This window comes from Salarias fasciatus, chromosome 15 (genome assembly GCF_902148845.1).
Source record: "Salarias fasciatus chromosome 15, fSalaFa1.1, whole genome shotgun sequence".
Classification (NCBI taxonomy): domain Eukaryota; kingdom Metazoa; phylum Chordata; class Actinopteri; order Blenniiformes; family Blenniidae; genus Salarias; species Salarias fasciatus.
The window spans coordinates 17,723,365-17,744,339 of NC_043759.1; the positions used below are offsets into that span (position 1 = coordinate 17,723,365).

The following is a 20,975-nucleotide window of genomic DNA, read 5'->3' on the forward strand; positions in this document are numbered from 1 at the left end:
GTCCTCAGCTCCTCTGCAGGTGGCAGATTTGCATGTGCTGATTTGCAGAGACACGTCCGCAGCACCTGTGCCATGCCCGGAGACCTCCTGTAATCTTCTTGGAGCACTTTGTGGAAATGGGCCGTGACCTTTCCCTGCCTCTCTCTCTTTTCTGTCCTCATCATCTCCCTGCTCGCTCGCTCGCTGGTCGGTTTGTTTCCTCGCTGCACCGTCCTGCCTGTCTCTCTGTCTGTGAGGCAGGGGGATAACTCAGGGAGGAGGAGGCCAGAACGCATCTGCAGCAGGAGGACACGGCAGCGAGGGGGACAGCTCATCCACACTAGTCTTTATCACAGGTACTGATGTTATGAAGCCAAAGGTTTTGCAGACTCACAGGTTATCCTTCCTTTATTTGTGTTGTTATGAAGCATTAAAAAAAACAACTGACACAGGATGTTATTGTATTTTCTTGCGATACAATTAAAGGAAAAACTGATTTCTCATGTTATCATAGATGTTATTGTTTCTCAGTGAACTGGTCCGGCCCATTTGAACTCAGTCTGGAATTTGACACGCCTGCAACAAACCGCTGATTCTCGTCCTGCCCATGGGTCGCCCTCAGCTTCAAGTTGCTTTCAGTGTAGATGGAGGTTGTTGCATGGCAACAGTGTGAATGGGTGAATGTGACTGAAGCGGTGAAGACGTGCCGTATGAGTCAGGTCCAAAGAACTCCAGCGAACGCTTCGACTCTTCACACCACATCTCCTGTGCATATAGTCAAGGAGCTTATGTCTGATGGCTGAAAATGCTGCTTTTCATGCAACTTTCATGGCTTTACTCTTCATTTTATCAAGTTTTATTTGAATTATTGTTCTTGCTGATGATGATTTATTATATCTTTGTGTTTATTGCCAGTTCTAAAGATCGCATGTATTGATCTGACGTCTCAGACAGAGAGAGAGCAGACAGCTTCTCACATAAAAAAAAATAAAAAGTTACATCCTGGACAGCAGTAGCTGCAGTCAATATCTTCACAGTAAAAAACAAAAAAACATCCCCACAACAACCATCATTTTTCCAATAAAACCGGAGGATCCTGGCTTCACCTGTACACCTCAGACTCCTCATAACACACAGCCCGATGGTTCCAAATACACTAATCCATTTACTTTCTCTTCCTGCAGGTTGTGGGACGGATGATGGGTTATTTGTGTTCGGTTGGGTACAGATACCTCCACGCCGTTTCTCTCCTCTTATTATGGAGCGAAGTCTTCAGGCTTGGTCAGCACCGCAGCTAAATCAATACAACCTCCACTCTGAAGCCTGTGCCACTGCTAAATGCTTACATAAACACCGGGTTTGTGAGCACATTAAACAGACTGCAGACTCCAATTTACACAAACATTTACAATAAGTGGATTGGAGAAGAAGGGGAAAAAAAAAAGTCATTTGAAAGCGAGGGCCTGGTGCTGTTCATTGTTACCATGGAAAAGCATAAATCAGCGTACCTGGTGTTAAGTGAATGGTGTAAAATGGGCTCTAACAAGTGTGTGTCCCAGTAAATGAGAGAAAACAGTGGCAAGAAACTGCTACTGCAGTCATTACTCTCAAGTTCACAGACTGAACTGTGGTGTTTTGTGCTTTCAAAAGACTTGCAATTGAAGCCAATGTGTCGTTCCAGTGATCCGGTGTTCCCTCGTCCTTTATTGCAGCCGCTGAGTGTCGAGGGATTAAAATGAAGACGTGTCGACTTGTGAACTCTCTGCCCGAGTTCTGCTTCAGTCTGAGCCAAGACACGGCTTTCCTCTCCTCTCAGTCACCCTCTGACTTCTCTGATGTATGAAGAGAATACAGACATGAACAATGACAGCGTTCGTACCCAGTGAACCTTTCCACATTTTGTCACATCACGACAAATATAACTCATTTTGGGGGGGATTTCATGTGATGAACCAAACAAATTTTGCCCGTTCTTTGCAAAAACAGATTGTCACACCTGAGCTGTGGAGAAACCAAGTTCGAATTGAACTGCAGACACCGTGCACTCCTGAGGAAGACCCGGGACGCTCCTCTGGGAGCTGGAGTTACGGATCCCAGTACACTCATCATGTGGCAAAAAGGGGAAATCCAGCGTTCAGGCAAGTGGCTCTACAAAGCACGATCAGCACGAGGGTCGGGGGATTCAGTGTGGTTGAGGATGGGGGGCTTATACCCCCTCGACAAACTCTGAAACCCCCGGTCTGGATCCAAACCACGCCCTCAGCTCGCTTTGTCATACGGTTTGCTAAACATGGAAAGTATTATTGTATGCACGAGGCGTGTCAGAGCTGCGTCGTGACATTTAGCCGAGCTGTGGCGGGCCGTCGTGACAGTAACCAGCAGAGCTGCGAGGTCCTCTCTGCTTCCCATCACCGCTTCTTCTGAGCGCGGACGCATGCACGCAGCCTGACTGTGGCGTGTGTGTGCGTGTGTGTGTGTGTGTGTGTACGTGAGTGGTCAGGAAAGGTAGGTCCTCCTCTCGGGCCTGCTTTTCCTAATACGTCCATGCAGGGCTCGCTGAGGAGCGGTGTGCCGCGGCGCAAAGATCAGGGCTATTCTGGTGCTGCCAGCCCGCCCGGCGCTGATAGCGAAGGATTAATGACGCGCGGCTCTCATCGCTCGTAATTAGAAACAACGCTAAAAACTATTTCTGTGCTTGTTCCTATGGAGAGATCTTGACCCCTAGGATACCCCCCCCCCCCCCAGCCTCACCCCCTCCACCCCCCCAACCCCTCGCCCACGAGGGCAGGAGACGCCCGCGAAGTTGGAGTAAATATAGGCTGGTAACTCCTGCCGCCGTGCGACACATGGTTCAACGGAGGGGAACGCAGATAATTCACGGCTCCGGCCGAGCTCTCCTGCGGACGAGCAAATGTCAGGACAGCGACGGCGGCCGGCGGCTCGGCCCCGCGTGCAGGCTGCGAGGCCTGGCTTGTTCGACAGTCAGAGCTTCTGTTGTTTTCTGGTGTTCCACTTGGCCATCCTGGCTTTAATTATGTATTTATCTTGGGACTTAAGTCACGTGTGCGGTTCTCCTATCCAGTTTATTCCTCAGCCTGCTGCAGTTCTCCTACAGTTATGATTTTAATGTCAGTTGACAATATAAAATATTTGGATATCGCAATTGAACAATCACAATTTTTGGCCTTTTATTGCCGCAATAAATTGATGAAATTATGAAATATTGACAAAAAATAAGGATAACTTAAAATAAAATTTTATTTTGACTATAATGAAGTTGGAATTCTTTGTCTTTAGTGTCTGTTTGGCATCTCCTGACTGTTGAGGGGGTGTACAGTGGAGGAGTGGTTAACACTCGCCGTACAGCCAGAAGGTCCCCGAGTTTGATGCTACGCCTGTTTCTCCCTGCAGTCCAGACATATGGCTGGACACTCTGAGATTTAATCTGTTTTCAAAGCTGAAAATGGAAAACGGGAATCCGTCATGAAAGCTGTGGCTCAGTTTGTGTCAAACTGATATTTTTTTTAATTTCAAAAAAAGAATTGCTGATCAAATGAATGTAAAAATGTTGATAACTTCTATTAAAATGCACTTACTTACTGTAAGAAGGGCAGACCCACAGTAACATCCCGAGAAGATAAACTACATCCAGTGTAACAATGGAACAAATGCAGCATGTTCGTGTACAGATCTTAAACCCATTGAACTGTAAACTCTGTGTGTGGCTTCGGAAATGAGAAGTGAAGACAAACAACAGGAGGGGGGAAGAGAAAAAGAAAAAAAAAAAAACTTCCAGGACGCCAAGCTAAACTTGAAGCCTCCCTGTTTATTTCAAAGCTCACAAGTAGGGATTACAAAATTACAGTGCTTCAATTGCAACAGTTGGAGGAGTAGTAGGAGAAGAGTAGGAGAGATGACAGGAAGTTTGAGCAGAGTCATGCAAAAAAGGTGTGGGAGAAGGCCTCCGTTATATTAGCACCCTTTGTGGAAAGAAAAAAATAAATCCATCTGTCCGTAGGTCAGTGCAAAAATAGTAATGAATATATGCATACGAAAAAAATAGAGATATATTTATATATATTTATATACTGTATATACTTGACTGTTGACTATAGACACAAAGAAAGATACGGAGACTTGTAGAGCGACGTCCGTGTCCACCACAGCCTCGGAGCCCAAAGCAGAGACTCTTAAACAAGTCTAGTTGTAAAGAGTGCACATCAAACATGACAGCTTGATATTGTTCGAGTACAGAATCGTGTTTCCAAACAAAGAAAGGGGGGGGGGGGGGGGGGGGGGCACGCTCGGTGGCCGTCACTCAGGCTCCGTGACCTCTACAGAAAGAGTAGTGTTGGAAAAGACAGACAGCACCATAAAGACTGCGAGAGTCCCTCACAGGCCAGGAGCACGCGGCATGCTTCGCTTTCCAACTGCAGAGTAATGTACAGTACCACGGTTACATTGTTCAGTCAGACAGAGCGTTACACAGGAAAAGCCATGTGTGGCCACAACGACAGGAACCAGCAGGTGGGAAGAAAAGGTACGATTTCCTCATACAACGTTGGCTCAGATGATAAACTCTTTTTTTCCTTCTTTTTTTTTTTTTTTTTTTTTTTGCAAATAGTAACCACTGAATATAAATGCACAAGCTTCAAACGTGGTAAATGGTTATTAGAAATTGTCTTAGTCATACCCAGATACAGGTGCATCGCAAAAAAATTGAAGAAAAAAAAAAAGCTGTTTTGTGGGTTATTTCTGCAGATATTTTTAAAAGTTTTAAACAGGGAAAAAGCATCTGATAATTTCAAATTGATTTTCAAAATATTTTATGTATATTTAATATTTAATCAGTAAGGAGAACACTATAGACTCTACTCTTCAGTGATCAAAGTAGCTACTGGCCGTCCTATAAGTCACCAAAACTTCACAATTTCCACATATTACTACTATTTTGAGTGAACAGTGTTGTATGAGGACCAAGTGAGAAAGGCTAGTTTATCATGTTGGAGGCTAAAAATCAAGATAAATTGGGATAAATTACCGCACACCCATCAAAACCAAAATCCGTCACGCCGGCAATCCGAAGCCGATCCGACTCACTGTTGCATTAAACTAAACGTGTCCTCCATCTGTCCCGAGGAAGGCGCAGCTGAAAATTCAACCAAACAGGCTCGGAAACATTTGTCACAACAGACTATGTCAGACATGTCGTGTGGTAACTGGTGATGTGCAACACCAAGTAAACTTCTGACTGTCTCATTCTGTATCTAAGCTCCAGGGCTGTGCTCGTGGCGTGTTTGGCATTAATCACATCTAGAAGGAGAAGTAATGAAAAGCAGCAGGAAATAGGACCTTAATTAGAAAGATGAGATTAATTTTGGCCTTTATGATGACAAAAAACACTAAGAGTAATGTAAATATCAAAATAACAGACATGAGTGATAAAGGAAGTTGATATTTTGGTATCGATATGCAGATCACTAGTGAAAACTGAACCTTTCACGGTTCACAAAAACGTCCAGCAGGTTGATCACAATCACAAAGTTATGAATTATTAAATCTCGTAATTACAATTAATAATTCAAGGATTCTCATATTTATTGGATTTTAACTGCTATGGTGTCATCAAACAAATACAAAGAGGAGGAGGAGCCACAGGACTGCCCACTGAGAAGACAGAGAAATGCTACTTCACAGCTCCGAAAACACAAAAAAGTCACAATTTGTCTCAGGAAGCTTTTGTTTTCGAACATTCTGAAAACTAGCTCAACGTGGCAACAAAGCATCAGACCTGGCAACACTGTCTTTTAACGTATTCAAACTTTTTGAGATGCACCGTATGTTGAGAGGCACCAGTAGACGCCAGCGACGACGACAAGTCAGAAAAAGTCCGTACGCCATTTTTTTAAAACTCCTTAATGAGTCACAGTTAAATCCGAGGCTGCAAACGTGCTTCTCATGCTCAGGATGTTTGCAGACAAATCACCGCACCGTTTTTCTGATCACTGGAAGCGACCTATCAATTTTGCATAGCGTGGATTTTCACATGAGGGATTCTTCAAGCTTATTGTTGTGAATGTTGTAAAGCCGACTCACCGACTTGCATCGTTTCTGGAAACTCGCGCTCTCCTTCATGTCAATGACAGACAGATGAATCCTTCCGAACATTTGGGTTCCGTTTTGAAGATATAATCATTCATATTGAGCATATTACAACACACATGTTGGTTTTAGTGCTTTGACAGTGATTATTTTTAGCCCTGTGCTTCATTTCACTTTTTTTTTGTTTTTCATGCAAACAATGGGGAGCTGAACAGAAACCAGGAGAACAACAACATAAAAGAGAATTAGGATAATAATCTGCTTCAATCAGCTTTTTGGAGGAGGAAAAAAAAAAAACGCAAAATGCTGATTTTGGGGCAGCGAAAACTCTAAATGCGGTTCAGATATTAGCGAGCTGTTTTGTGTTGGAAAACCTTGACAGCCCTTGAGTTTCTTTGGGAACAAAGAAGTAGATTAATGATGTGTGATTTTCGAGGCAAAAGCAAGGCTTCTTTTGCTTCAGTCAAAAAGGAAGGTTAAAATTTTGGACATTTCTCACAACAACATTATTTTGAAAAAGAAAAAAAAAACGTGAAAAGCCGAGTTCTTATGGCCATGCACACAGTCTTCTCTGGAAGAGGTCTTTACCACTGTGTGCTCGGTTCTTCAGGGGTGGCTGAAAAGGCTGAAAACGCATGCATCCCACCCAAGGTAGTTTTAAAACTTTAATATCTTTAATCATTAAAACAAATGCGACAATCAAATGTGTAAAAACCAACCCGGGGGAGAAGTAGAAAATTTAGAATCTGTGCATCAACGATACAGAAATCTGCAGCTTAGACGAGAACACACAGACGAAGACGTAACCCGTGCAAGCGAGAGCGTCTTTTCCTCCCCCCCCCCCCCCCCCCAACGCTCTTTAAAAATATATACATGTATTTGCTGCAATATAGGTCAGGGGTGAGTATATTTAGACGCGGGAGGAACGTAAACCCTCCGGCTGCATATAGTCTGGACGACAGGGCTGTTTTAGTGCCAAGTTGATTTACAATTCACGGTGGTGCTCCTGCAAATGCCACCTCTTGATCAACATTACATAACAAGCATATATCTTTTTATTATTTTTAGTATCTCTGGATGTAGTTTGGTAAAGTTCTGCATATTGATTAACCTTAAAAGACTCAGATGTGCAGCGACGCGCAGAGGCGGGCGCTTGTGTCTGGGTAGCTGAAACTGGACCTCGGCGTTCGTCTGCACGTGATGGTGAACCGTGCGCAGGCTCAGTGGTGACGACGTTATTTAAGGCATTGATAGAGGCACTCGAGCAGCACGTGACAGCAGCGCATGGCAGAGGGGGCTCCCTCCAACCGGAGCTTTAAGCGTTGGCGTCGCCAAAGGAGTCACAGCGCTCCGCTTTGTAAATCAGAAAGTGTACATTTGTTTTGAAAAGTCTGTACCTCTGCTACCTTAAGAAATGGCGAAATCAGAGCTCGAACAGAAACGCAGGGCAACGACAAGAACATTAAACATCAAAACAAAGCCGGCTCGGAGATGGACTTGAGCAAACAAAGGAAACAAAGTAAGCAAAGAGACGAAAGCAGGCTGTGAAATCCCTCCGATGTGTTTTACATTAAACGTCAAAAATAGCCTCTGCCAACAGCCATGCTCGGAAACACAGCTTTGGTGGCTGTCTGGTATTTCGTATATTGCATAAAATAAATGCATCTGTGGACATGGGAATGGCAAAAATGAACGATCAGAGTATAAATGTATGGTTCTCAAAACTCAAAAAGCTGCACTCATCAACTAAAAACCCCATTTCTGTCTCTTGTACACATCCGCGCCAGATAACAAACTGTATGCACCGTAAATTTGAACGCATCGAACTGAACGACAGTAAATACATTAACATCAAAGTGGTACTTCAGCAAAGAGCTGGAAATGTTTTGTAATCATCACCGATATATACACACAAGACCGAGGTCTCAGTTGCATTCCACTCTGAAATTATTGCACAGTAAGCCACTGCGGGCTCGTCATGGTCATCCCCATAAACCCCTGTATAAAAATAGAACAACAACATTAAACACACCAAACAAGTCTTCATCTTTTTGTTTTTTTAACCTTTTTTTCCTTTTCTTTTTTTTCCTTTTTTTTTTATGTCAGGCACTGCTGTGGCCAACCCTGCCTGCAAGCATGAACTGTGTGCCACAGTGTGAGCTTTAAGAGTTTCTCTTGTCAGTAACTACCCCTAAAGCACGGAGGGTATCTCTTCCAAACCGATTTTCTTCTTCCTTCACGTAGCGCGGCCTCAAAATGGAAAGCCTCCCGTTGACCGCCTCCTCCTCCTCCCCCTCCGACTCGCCCTCTCCTCCAGGACTTCAGCCAGGTCCAGACAGTAGGGTTTTTTTTTTTTTTTTTTGGCATTTCTCTTCGACCCAGAGCTTCGGCGCTCTGAAGAGTCCGAGACGAGCGTGAGGAGATTCAAGAGGAGCGCAGCGGCTCGACGCCGATCGCGCCCCCGAAAACTGGCCGGCAGAGCGAAGGCCTGCCTACACGACGGTTTCCACGCCGATCAGCTTGGGCGTGAGGATCCGTGGCGTTATTCCGTTGTTCAGGTCCTCCTCGAACTCCAGCAGCTGGCCCATGAAGTTGAGGTTCGGGGAGATGATGGGCCGCCTGGTCTTGACGAACTTGTAGGCGTCCGTCATGGTCATCCAGGTGTGCTTCATCAGGTAAGCGATCACGATGGTGGCGGAACGAGACACGCCTGCCTGGCAGTGGATCAGAAGGCCCATACCTGCTTGATGTGCTTCCTCTGCAAGAGAGAGAAGGAAAAAAAAAACATGTAAACAAAGCCCAGAACGGTAAATCCACTGCTTCCCCAGCAGGAAGTTCAGTCATCACACACGAGATGTTTTAAACTCCTCCTTTGTGGAAACGCAGCTATAGTTGACTGTCAGTACACATTTATCTCCTACTTAACTCTGCCTGGTATTATGGCAGCCTGGAAGCCTACAGATCCACTTCACACACACACACAAACACACACTAACACAGGCGACTTTACCCACAGTTCTCCCATATTCCACGCCTCCACTCTTTCACGCTACTGAAAGTGATGAGATCAGTTTTTCAAAAAAGACCCAACGAGTAAAGCAAATCGTATTTACCGTACTTTTTCTTTGAATAATACCTCGTATCGTAAGACATTCAGTACTGTAAGTGTAACCCTTAAGCCTCACTTGACCTGGTTTAAATGCATGAGATATTTCAGTAATATGTATATCATGGATACTCAAACATTTTTGTCTTAGGCTAGGATAAAAATAATTTAGCCAACTTTATCTTAACTGGAAATGGTGAAATTCATTTAATCTTGATCAGCTTTACTCAAATGTTCTGACTGTATAACTTGCAAGGGTATTTTTTTATATGTACTTTGCGCAAAGACGTTTATTCAGTGACTCATACGGGATTACAGCAAATTTCTGGAAATATAAATGTGACTCGAAGATGATCGCTTAGATAGTAAAACAACGTGGGGGTCTAATAATAACTCTGCATGTTCCAGAGAACACTTCAGCACTTCAGGCCTTGCTGCCTTCTGATATCATCTTCTTGTTTGCTAATGGACGTTTCTCATCTACTTCCCACTTCTGTTCACCTTAAACCGTCTGTAAAAGTAAATATTAGTCTTTGGTTTAACTTCGGCTGCAGCAAACGTGGTCTTAAAAGGTCACAAGAGAGAAAGTTGCCCTCACAACGCAAACAGAGTGTCGGTTCTCATACCGATGAATTCAAAGGCCTCCTCGAAGTACTGGCGCAGGTTCTGCTTGTTGCTGTCGGTGGCAGGCAGGCGCTTGTAGACGAAGAGGCCCGAGTCGTAGTGGTACAGCGGCAGGTGGGTGGTCACGTTCAGGATGTAGCCGATGTTGAGGCGCTGCAGCAGGCCGGCGTCCTGGGCGTCGTGCTCGTTCCCCAGGTAGAGGAAGGGCAGGATGGGCGTGAGCTCGGCGTTCTCGATGTCCGGGGTGGAGGGCAGGGAGTGAGGTAGAGCCCCCGTCAGGCCGGAGGCGGCCCCGGCGTCCAGGCCCTCGTGGAGGTGCAGCGAGTGCTCGCACAGGTTCTCGTGGGACTGCCTGAAGCAGCTAAGGCCTCCTGTGAACGGTATCATCAATCTGGGTTAAAGGTTCAATTCCCACTGGAGCCTTTATTGCTAAAAATACATGTTCTCATGCCTCCGGCTGCCACACGGCGCACGTTATGACGACCCAGCTTTGCATAAAGATTTGACAAAAGGCGGGAGATTTTCAAGAGCTCTAACATCTTAAAAAACTACGGAAACCACACATTAAATCAATATGAGAAGATGGGCACGGACGCTTTGTTTGGAAACATCCAAACTCACTGCGCACGCACACACACACACACACACACACACGCACACAGTTAAACACACTTGTCAGCCGGTTGTTTGCACTTCTCCAAATAACTAGTTTGCACCTGTTAGAACCAGCGACGGCGTCCGTCAAAGCTTCCCCTTCAGCAGGAGTATCAGTTCGTCTTTTGTTCACATTGCGGGGGCCGGCTTCATGTCATGTCAGGTCACTGAACCCCCCACCCATATCGGAGGGCAGCAGGTGGGAATCTCCTGTCATCTGCCAGACCACTGTAAACATCAACACTGACTTCAACCTAAAGCGGCTGGTGTGCCAGTGGCCCTTGGAGGGTATAATTGCCGTCTGGCCGGCTGATAAAGGAGCCAGTCAGGTATTAGAGGGGATTTCCACTGAAACTGACCCAAGGCCTTCTGCTTTTTCCACTGGCAAAGCAATACCAACCATTATATTTTCATATTTCAGGAGTTTAAGAGCAGTGACTGGAAAAGTTCATCAAAAACGATTTAATAATTCTTTATAAGATCAACACACAACTGAGCTGTGATCTCCCACCTCTCAACGCAGGAACACCGTCCATTAAAGCTTGTCTAATCAATTATAGTGCTGATGCTATCTTTCCCAGCACCTGAAGAATACTAATACTAAGACGCCATATCGTAGGAGAGCAGAGGAGGGTGGTGTCAGGGAGAGGAGCCACGTTACGCAAAAGAAAGCTCATGTCAAGGAAGGTATTGTTAAAAAGAAAGCTAAAAATGAAAATATGGCTGTAATTTTTCTTCTTGGGGAAAAAAAAGCTGGTTTGATAAAGTAAAAGTAACTTTAAAACCCAACTTTTTTCATAATGTTATGTTTGGAAAATAGCCCAAACATCCGACAGGAAAAACACAGTAAAAATTCACTCTCTGATTATGATATATAAAGATTACAAACTGAGCAGATCAGAATGATCCCATCATATTCCATTCCTGAAGCCATAAGCAATAAATGACACGTGTTAAGAGACGATAGCTGGAGGCTTTTACAATCAATTTTTTACTAAAATGGTGTGAAGCTATGTGTTTTAATTAAACTCATCCCATACAGGTCAAACAGCTCTCTTTCTCTCAAAGTTGTCTAATTGGTTGATAGAACAATATCTGAGAATTAATTGTGCTTTGTTTTGCTGTTCTTTGCTGTTTGACTTTGAATTTGCGCAGTAGAGACGCAAGCCAGCGTTTTACAGCATGTCTGTCTGGCATGTTGATATCGCAGTAATGATAAATTTGCAATATATTGTCCGGCCCTAATTATAAATAGCCCTCTTACGTTTCACACCCGTCTCTCCTGCTTTCATCTCAGCCTGCAGAGCGCTGTGTTTGAGTAATAATGACAGGAGGAGAAATATTTTGGCGTGTCCTGGGCAGGATGCTTGAAAGGAGATCTGTGTTCTCCGCTGTGTAATGTTACATAATTGGGACGCTGCATTCAAACTACCACAAACATATCTCCAACACAATTGTGCAAAGATTTCTTGTTATGTAATCAAAGAAGCGGACAGTAAATGTTGACGCTAACACACTGGAACTTAGCCAATATCTGCCACTTTATATTTGTAGCTCGACATAAATTAGGTGAGCCCACACAAACAGAGGAGCAGCTAAACCAAACACAGCGAGAACAACGTACACCGATATGGACTCAAAATGAAGAGGCGACGTCTTCTTCTTCTTCTTTTTTAATATGCTGATCAAACTCCACACTAAAGTGAGGATTAACAGCCTCCAGGAGCAGCACATGGCCCGGAGATGAGATCTGGAGAGTGTGACCGTCTGTCGCTGCGTCTGACTGAAGTCGCAGAGGAACACATGAGAGGCGTCTCCATCACTTTCACAAGCCACTGGCTGGCTTCCTCTTCAGAAACTCCTGCTCCTGCGAGGCCCCTCGCACCACAGACACGTCCTTCCCGGCACTTCAACCCTGAAGCTTCCGACGCCGCTTAAACGTAACCTGTTGGCACTGTCATGCCCTCCGTTTACTCTGCCAACGACGCACAAGTGTACGATATTCACTCATTTCTACATCATTTTCCTAAATATTCCAAAGTAGTGGTGAAATAATCAGCATTATATTTAGACGGTAAATCAAGGAGGATTATGGGTAATGAGCAGAGCACTAAAGTGTGGGTCAGGCCTCTCTTGGAGGGGTCGCCAGACGGCTTCAGCAGCAGGAGACGTCTAGGGATCAAGGGGATATTTTTTTTCCAAGCATGATTTTCTTCTACTAATTTTGGAGAAGAACTCATATTAAACAATAAATGTGGAAGGCTGAGTTGCATTTTTAGCATTGAATCATGGAAAACAGTCATTATCGTGCAGTTTATAAGGTAAGAAGTATTTGGAAGTCTGGCATTTTAACCATAAAAAACCCGTCTGTGTGAAATGAAATAAGTATAATGATAGTTTGGGCAAATCATCGGAACTCAATATGAGAAAAGCTGGACTTGAGCTACTCAAGAGTTGAGGATTTGTGAAAAAGTCTCCTTACAGAGTGAAGTGTAGGCTGCAATCAAAGAAGTCTTTGATATTGATAAAAGTTAGCCTGAGCCATCTGATCCCCTCAGCGGAGAGGGGTGGGCTGGCGTTTTGCAAGACTGAAAGCAGCGGAGGGAAGGAAGTGTGAGACGGTCGGCCTCTTCCTCCCACAGACGCGAGCCTGGACGCAGCACGAGAGCGAGAAGTGGGGAGTTTGGTCCAACGTACACCAGAGGAAAGAGGAAGAAGAAGAAGAAGAAGAAGAAGAAAAGGAGAGGAGAGGACGGGAGACGCGAGGAGAGAAGATCAAGGTGCTATGATCTTTTGGCTAGACGGCGACTGAGAGGCAGTAAAACACTTTGAGCCCAGCCCCCAACGCAACACGCCGCTCCGGCTTCAAACACATAAACCAAAGATAGAAAACATGGCAGCAACCCAGAGACTGCTATCTCAACAGGCGGCCTTATTTACTAACAGCTGCTTCTCGCTCCCCGCAAAATGCCGAACGCGTGTCATATAGAAAGCTGCTAAAGACGGGCCGCATATGCTTCTGTGCACGAGCGATGCACGTAGATTAAGAGGCGCACGAGGCTTCTGTAGGGCAGCTGATTGGATTAGAAAACCACAACTACTGTAAGGGGAGGTCAATATCAGCTGACCAGAGCAGCAGAGGGTAAACTTCCACGGTCTCTCCACACACCAGTTTCATATCAGTCTATATTGCCCCTAAGCTTCCACAGCTGCTACATCAGACTCCGCTCTCAGATGTCTGAAGTCGTTAGCCTCTCCCGCGTCGGAATAAAGCCCATGAACTTGTGGTTTCTATCCTCCTTTATAAAAGAAAAGCCTTCATTCCATTTTCAGTCCTCCAGCAGCTTATGTCCTCAAACTTTGATGTGCCTGCTGAGAGCGTTACCTTTGAGGATGATGGGGTCCTTGCCTTCCCTCCTCAGCGAGTCCAGGACCACGTTGAGAGGCTGGGAGGACGTGAGCCGGTTGGGGTCCGTGGTGCTCTCGTCGTAAACCACAATCTCTTTGGAGAAGATGCCCTTAAAAGAGTCCTTGCCCTCGCGGCAGGAGATCAGGTCCAGCACGGTGATCTTGCCCTGCTGCAGCCGCCGCCGGCTGATCTTGTCGGAGCAGTTGATGTGCACGGCGCCCCGGATGTGGCTCTTGTTGTACTCCATGAAGGGCCGGCAGTCGATGATGACCGGCACCGGCCCCACGGGGTGGCCCATGGGGCAGCAGGTCATCCGCTTGGCCAGCTCATTGGGGTGGATGACCCTCAGGGCGGACAGGGCCTTCGGCGTGCCCGGGGCGAGACTGGGGGCGCTCAACGCTTCGTGGTTGCTGACCATAGAGTTGGGGGGCCCAGCATAGCTGAGGTTGGGGCTGCTGGCGCTCACCTGGCTGTGGCTGAGGCTCTGGCTGTCCTTCTCATAGGTAGTCACAGAGCAGCAGCTGGCACTGCTGCATCCACACGACAACGAGCGCGTGGAGCCCTTGGATGAGGGCATATACGTCACAAGATTGGCCGTCGCCCGGATCTTCACCACGGTGGTGCTGATGACGGTCTTGCTGCTGCTGCTGGTGGTGATGGAGTCCAGGTAGCTGGTGTCCAGGCGCAGTTGGAGTTCCTGAGGTCGGATCGGCCTTGGCAGCGCCACCACAATTCTGTCGTCAAGGGGAGATGGAGGCATGGGGAGACCGAGGGCTGGACGCTTATGGAGAACTCAACAAGCCGCTCTGTGGAGACACGGGAGAGGGGGGGGGGGGGGGGGGACCGGTTTTTACAATCAGCTTCCAGAAATGAATCCTGCTAAGACTCAGAGCACACAGAGCAGACCTACTGACAGCCACATCAACGAGAAAATGACTTCCGAAGCCAAATATTAGTAGTGTCAACACCTGCAGGGCAACACCCAAGTTGGTGGGAAAATGTAGGTGTGACAGTCTGGCCTCTAATAATAAGCAGCTAAAATCATCTGAGAGTCTCCTGTAACTGAATCCCTGGTGGAGTAATTAATATGAATCAGCCTCCAGATACTGTACACGCGTGTGTGTGATGTTGAATTTTTCATCTCAACTCTGGTCTGTCTGCTCAAAAGCTTTTATAACAAGAGAGAAAGAGAGAGGAGGGGGGGCAGAGGGAGAAAAAAAAAAAGATAAAATACTGCATCAACGCTCCGCCGCAGTTTTGTCTCTCACTCGAATGGAAAGTCGAGGGGTACAAAAAAAAAAAAGAAGAAGAAGAAAAGAGGGTGGCAAATCCTTTTGATCATAAGCCCCCCTCCCAGCATTTTTGAAAGCATGTCATGCTGGCATATTATGTAAAGACACACGCCGAGCAGCGCCTGTCCCAGCCATCGCCGTCCTCTGGAAGCACGGTGCAGGTTCAGCACAAGCAGAAATCATTCATGGCCAAATTCATTGAAGAAACCGGCATGAGAACGTGCCGTGAATGTGATATGGCTTTCAGGGGGGGGAGACGATGAGCTGCAGACTGACTGAATAAAAGCCAATTTCACACCGCCGCTGATCACATTCTCCTCACAATTAAATTAAAAATTAAATAAGGAGAAGGTTTATTCCAAAGGCAGGGGTTGCAACTTTGTCGCAATGGTGAGATGAAGCAGTAAGCGCAAAATCCGGAGTAAAACACACCCTGGAGATTATACTGTAATAATAGAAAAAAAAAAAACACTGAAAACAGATGCAGCAATTTTATAGTCATTTTATACCAATTATATAATCGTGGTGAATCTCTATGACAGTGCATTTCGACAACAACTTGTGCCACTAATTGCCAAACTTGCTTACCGGAGACTGTCGCGGGTGGCCGTAGACGGATTTATGGTCTCCACTGGCTGTCAGCGGCGCCTCCATTCAGTCCGTCCCCGGGTTGTGGATCGGCAACATTTTTTAGTACTTTTACCCTGCTCCCCAGAAATAATATTGAAGGAAGTCTGCCAGCCTACAGAAGGAGCGCGCCCAGATTGACGCGCGTCTCAGCCAATGCGCGTGCTCATGAATATTTAACGCGCTCCCGTCCGTACAGTGCGGTCCGTCCCCTGCGGGGGGGCGGGGCCGAGAGGGGGCCGCCCGCCCGGGGTGGGGGGTAGAGGGGAGGGGGCAGTGGCTGTCGCTTTTGCACGGCGTCCAGTTACGAGCGCTGGGATGATGTCACTGGCAGCCAATCAAAAGTCTCTCCAGGATCCTCGAGGAAGAAGACGTGGTGCCTTCAAGTACAGCTCGGAAACCCGAGAGTCGAAGGAAAATGGAGTCATCTCCCAGTAAGAGGGAGGCAGCCTCGTGTGTCATATGCTTTATAGAACAACATGTTCTTAAACCAGGGTCTCTCAAAGTGTACCATACATCATCCTACATGCCAAATTTGTAAATCTTTGTGGTATTATAAGCTTTTTATATCAGCTGTCTATCGAACACCCATTACAATCCTTGGAAATTGTAAATCTGGCTCTATTTAGAAACAATTTCAGGAGTTTTTCTAAACTTTATTGACTTTTTCCCCCCCCAAAAAATCCACTTTTATATCATCTCTCCTTTCACATCTCCCCCCCTTTTGTCTATCCTTCAACCACATACACTATCATACAATACCAATAACTGAAAGAGATATATTATGTGATGGAGGAATCTTCTATCTAAATAATTTCTCATTTAAAAAAACACAAAAACTGGTCTGAATGTGACTTTATCAATACATTTAGTGAATATTTGAAAATGAAAGCATTTAAAGACATTGCATGCAGAATCTTTTTTAAAAAATGACAAATATTTCTTAACTTTCTCCTAAACTACTGTCATTTTGAGTAGTCTGTCCTGCCTCTAAAGTGCTCTCCCATATCTGCCTCTTTCCCAGTGGGAAGCTCCCAGTTTGACTGCCAGTGTGACATTTAAGTCTTATGACAAACTGCTCAAGGACAGGGTGAAGTTAAAAAAAATGGATGGAGTCAAATGAGCATGAGAACTCAAACAAACACAAACAACTTTCACTAAAACTTAACGCGTGCCACGCATTTCTCTGTCCTCCAGGATCAAAACTGTGAGACACAATGTGGAACTTTGAGTATCTGATGGATTGAATTCAGACCTCATCAGTGACTGAGTCAATAACGGACTCAGACGTTTGAATCACACAGCTCAGATTGTGCAGGGAATCCATAACGTTGTATTTATTGACGGAGCGAGATAGTCCCAAGGGATCATCACTGTAGAAGAGGACACTCTGATGAGCTCGGGTCAATGTAATGTCATCAATTTGTCTGGAAAATCACCAAGCTGGGTGGTTTAAAAGCATTTTAAAAGAGGAATGGCATCTTTTCCCAGTGTGTATTATTTCTTGTATTTTTGAGTTAAAAATAATGCTTATTATTAGTGACAGATCCCAATTAAATGTTTTCAGCATACAGATGGAATTTGTAGACACTAATCTTAGGATTTGTCATGTTTTATGGCTCATTTGAGGCGAATGTGGCTCGGTTTTTACAGTGGACGTCTCTCAGTCAGCTGGTTACAGGTTTAATGCCCACACATTTCTTGAGAAATGCTTTCTTGAGCAATACACTAATTGCTCTCAGTGACCGCACCGAGGATCACACATTCTTTTTATTAAAAATTTGTGATCTTGACACCTTCTATACTCCAATCAAAGGACGTTTGTGCTTTGTTTTTTGTTTTTTTTCACCAACATTCATCTCTAAAAACCATTTTGTGTTGTAGAAGTCCGCCTGTTTTTCAAATGAAAACCAAAACAGTGTCTTTCAGGACAAAAACATGGCTTCCCTTCAACTCTATCAGTGAACCTTTATGAAACACCTCAGACTGTTTTCAGCATGAGTCAGCATGACGCGCAAACTCTTTCTTTTCCGAGAAGCCAGGTCGCTACGGTGGACATCTAAATGAAGCCGTGCTAAAACCTGGCTTGAATGACCAACTCTGCAGTCATGTAGTTTCGTTTTTGTTTTTAAAAAAATGTTTGGTTTTGCCTTTTGTCATCGCACTCTGGATATCTGTCACTGCAGCCTGTGACCTGGAAACTCACACCCCATTAAATCTCACCACTTCCACCATATTCTCTTTTAATTTGCATTTCCTCCCATACAGCGGCGTTGAACACCTGTGGTTTATTTGTGTTTTTGGCTTTCTGCATTTCTGGCCATGTAGCGCTTTTAATAGAGTCCGTTAAATGTGTCCTTACTGAAAGAAAAAAAACATTATTCGCAGTGTTTCTGGGGAAAAAAATTCCACATATGATTACATTTTAATAAATGGGCAGACCTTTTATGACAGCAATAATTCAAAACAATTGTTTTTGGTAGTTTTATTTTTTTGCCTGTGAAAAGTTCAGAAGATGTTTTAGACCAGGCATCCTCAGCCTCTTCTCCTCTCCCAAACTCAGTTGAGTGACTCTCTTGGAGTCATGTTGTATAAAACCTTTTCGCCCGGTCACTTCAAGCCTCGACTAGAGTTACTTGATAATTTAGGGTCATTTTTGTGTTGTATTTAACACATTTTCCATGTCTTTAAGATACTTTGGCAAAACTTATGAATTTCAGTTTGAGAATGAGAGTCAAAGCAGCTCTTCGTCATGATGCTGCCTCCACCGTACTTCGACTTTCATAATTGTCTGCTTACATAAGATATTTACATATTTAATTAATTGACTGTAATCAGTCATATCCAGTTCACTTTTTCCAGTGTTGAATTCTGACACTGTTCACTGGTAGTCATAAGAGAGCAGTGCTTTGCTCCATGGTGTCAATACTTTTCGTTCGGTTGACTCATTAACAGCGACAGAAACCAGCTCTGGTGACTCATGTAGACTTTTGGCTCTTACTCTGTAAGTCTGTTTTTTTTTTAATCTTGTTTCTTACTCGTTGAGCGTCCATTCAAAGTATATCATCTCTTTGCGTGCGTGTGTGTATAGCTGTGTGTAGCTGTGAGCTAATCAATAATTAAACTCCTTGAGACTAGTTTGTACTATTTGCAGCTTCCCGAGGACTCGGGCCGGCTCTAACTCAGGGCATTTGCATGAACCTGCGGTCAAACAATCATTCATGTCAATACCAAGAGTTCCGTAAGCATAGTCAATGTTGCGTGGGTGCTGTTAATCTCATTAAGTTATTGGTGAGTTTTATACACTTTTCTGCTGGCGGCAAGTCGGTGTTTCTACTCTTCGGTGCTGTCTCATTGATCGGACCTCAAGTTTGATAACTCCTAACTCAAGCCTTGAGGTTCACGTACTTTTTCTGCTGCCCACACTGTGTGAATATTTCAGCGCTGAATTCAATATGAAGCCATGATTGTATTTTTAGGGAGAAAACAGCCATACAGTAAGTTCAGCATAGCAATCTGCTCATATATTGAAGAAGTCAGTTTCCTCTGTGTTTTTCAGATGAATCGTTTCCTTTGCCGATAATCACACTCTACTACTTTTTAAGTTTTCTGGGTTTACCACTCTCTAGTTTCCCCAAAGTTGCCACTTTATAGACCACGAGAGTTCAAACTGTCTTCATTAAGAGCTGCAAACAGAAAGACACATAAACAGAAAAGCCAGGTGAAGCACGAGGAAGTACAACACCATCAAGTAAAGGTTTTCATGTGGTTCATCGGCCAAAGTGGGCCCACGGGCCACGGGTTGGAGAGCTCTGGTGAAGACATGCAACTTGAAAACCACACAAATGAGTGTGTGTCATAGAAGTCTATTCACAACATAAAGCCTGTCTTCTTTCAGTACCAGTGATAACACCATTTACAATCACATAACTGTAATGGAGATTTTAGACTTTATTTCTTGCTGTAATTTTTTTTTCTGTTTGACAAAATGAATGCTTTATATCCTCTTTGTTTCTCATGAGATAATTTTTACAGGTTTTCTTCATTTTGATAATAGTGCTTTAACTTAAGTAATTTCAACAACAGTATTTCTGTGTAGCTGACTAGTTTATGTCCATTTCAAATGGAACAAACTGAATATCCAGACATGATTTTGTAGATTTCTAGTGATGAAGAAAATGTTACACTCAGGCGAGTTCACGTCTCTGAATATTCTGCGTGAATATTTAAATGCAAATTTTGATATGATTAAACATATTATATAGGCTGAGGGTAAAGAAACCAAGGAAAATTCTTGATAAAAGTGACTGTTTTTGTATTTCTTCTCATATCTTAAATAATGTCCTCCATCCATCCATTTTATATTTTGAACCTGGACAGGTTGCCAGTCCATAACAAGAGATGATTTATTATGGGTTAGGGTTAAATGTATATCTTGCTTAATGATATATGGTGATTATTTATATAGTAACCTGGAGAAATTCAATTGAATTGATTTTTCTATAAGTTTGTATCATGTGGACATTGATCATGCTTATTATTATTAGTTTATGGAGAAGTCCATAAGGTGGAACATGCAGTCTTTATATATTGCATTGTTCTTGTGTTACCGTGCGATTTCGTTAGAAAAAAATCTTCACTTTTGAAATTTAAAAAACTTGTTAAAATACAACCAGAAAATGCATTATGGTTATTGTATAGGCTTATTTATGCATTTTCCTTTTCCCTGTGAGGGCAGGGTACACCCTGGACAGGTTGCCTCTCCATCACAGTGCGAACACACAACCACACACACAGTAACTTTCCCACCTCGGGGTAATTTAGGGTCACTTACTCTTTATTACTAATAAAACAAATAGAGGAACATGAGCGTGAGTCACTTTACTTTGTTGGTGAATGTCTTGTATGACTTTTATGCTTTCTTGTGTGACTCACAGTTCTGCAGAACTTTTATTGCTTCATTTAATCACTTTCTTATTTCCCCGGTGTGGAAACAGCAAGTGACCTTTGTCTTAACCTGCTGGTGGAAAATGAAGCTCTTTTAAAATAGAAAGGTGTGTGAACTCTGACTCCGAACTCCGGTGGCTGTAGTATGAAACACAGCTGAACGAGGCCGAGTGCGCGGCTTGTGTAAGACAACACAAGTGACCTGTGTGAGATGGGGAGGGGTCATAATGGTAAT

At 44.3% G+C, this 20,975-nt stretch overlaps 1 protein-coding gene across 1 annotated transcript; it reads right to left on the reverse strand.

Annotated features, from left to right (window-relative positions):
- Positions 1–4,529: 4,529 nt before the first annotated feature.
- On the reverse strand, positions 4,530–15,911 carry dusp10 (dual specificity phosphatase 10). The gene is made up of 4 exons (XM_030110203.1): positions 15,755–15,911; positions 13,851–14,680; positions 9,814–10,182; positions 4,530–8,839 (listed from the first exon to the last, which is right to left on the reverse strand). The coding sequence occupies exons 2-4, from the start codon at positions 14,632–14,634 to the stop codon at positions 8,574–8,576; spliced, it is 1,419 nt and encodes a 472-aa protein (XP_029966063.1). The 5' UTR covers positions 14,635–14,680; positions 15,755–15,911; the 3' UTR covers positions 4,530–8,573.
- Between the last annotated feature and the right edge of the window lie 5,064 nt (positions 15,912–20,975).

Coding starts and splice junctions, on each gene's coding strand:
- dusp10 (XM_030110203.1), bottom strand. CDS start 14,634: ATGCCTCCATCTCCCCTTGACGACAGAATTGTGGTGGCGCTGCCAAGG. Junction 10,183..13,850: donor GGACCCCATCATCCTCAAAG/GTAACGCTCTCA, acceptor TACCGTTCACAG/GAGGCCTTAGCTGCTTCAGG. Junction 8,840..9,813: donor GGAGGCCTTTGAATTCATCG/GTATGAGAACCG, acceptor TCTCTCTTGCAG/AGGAAGCACATCAAGCAGGT.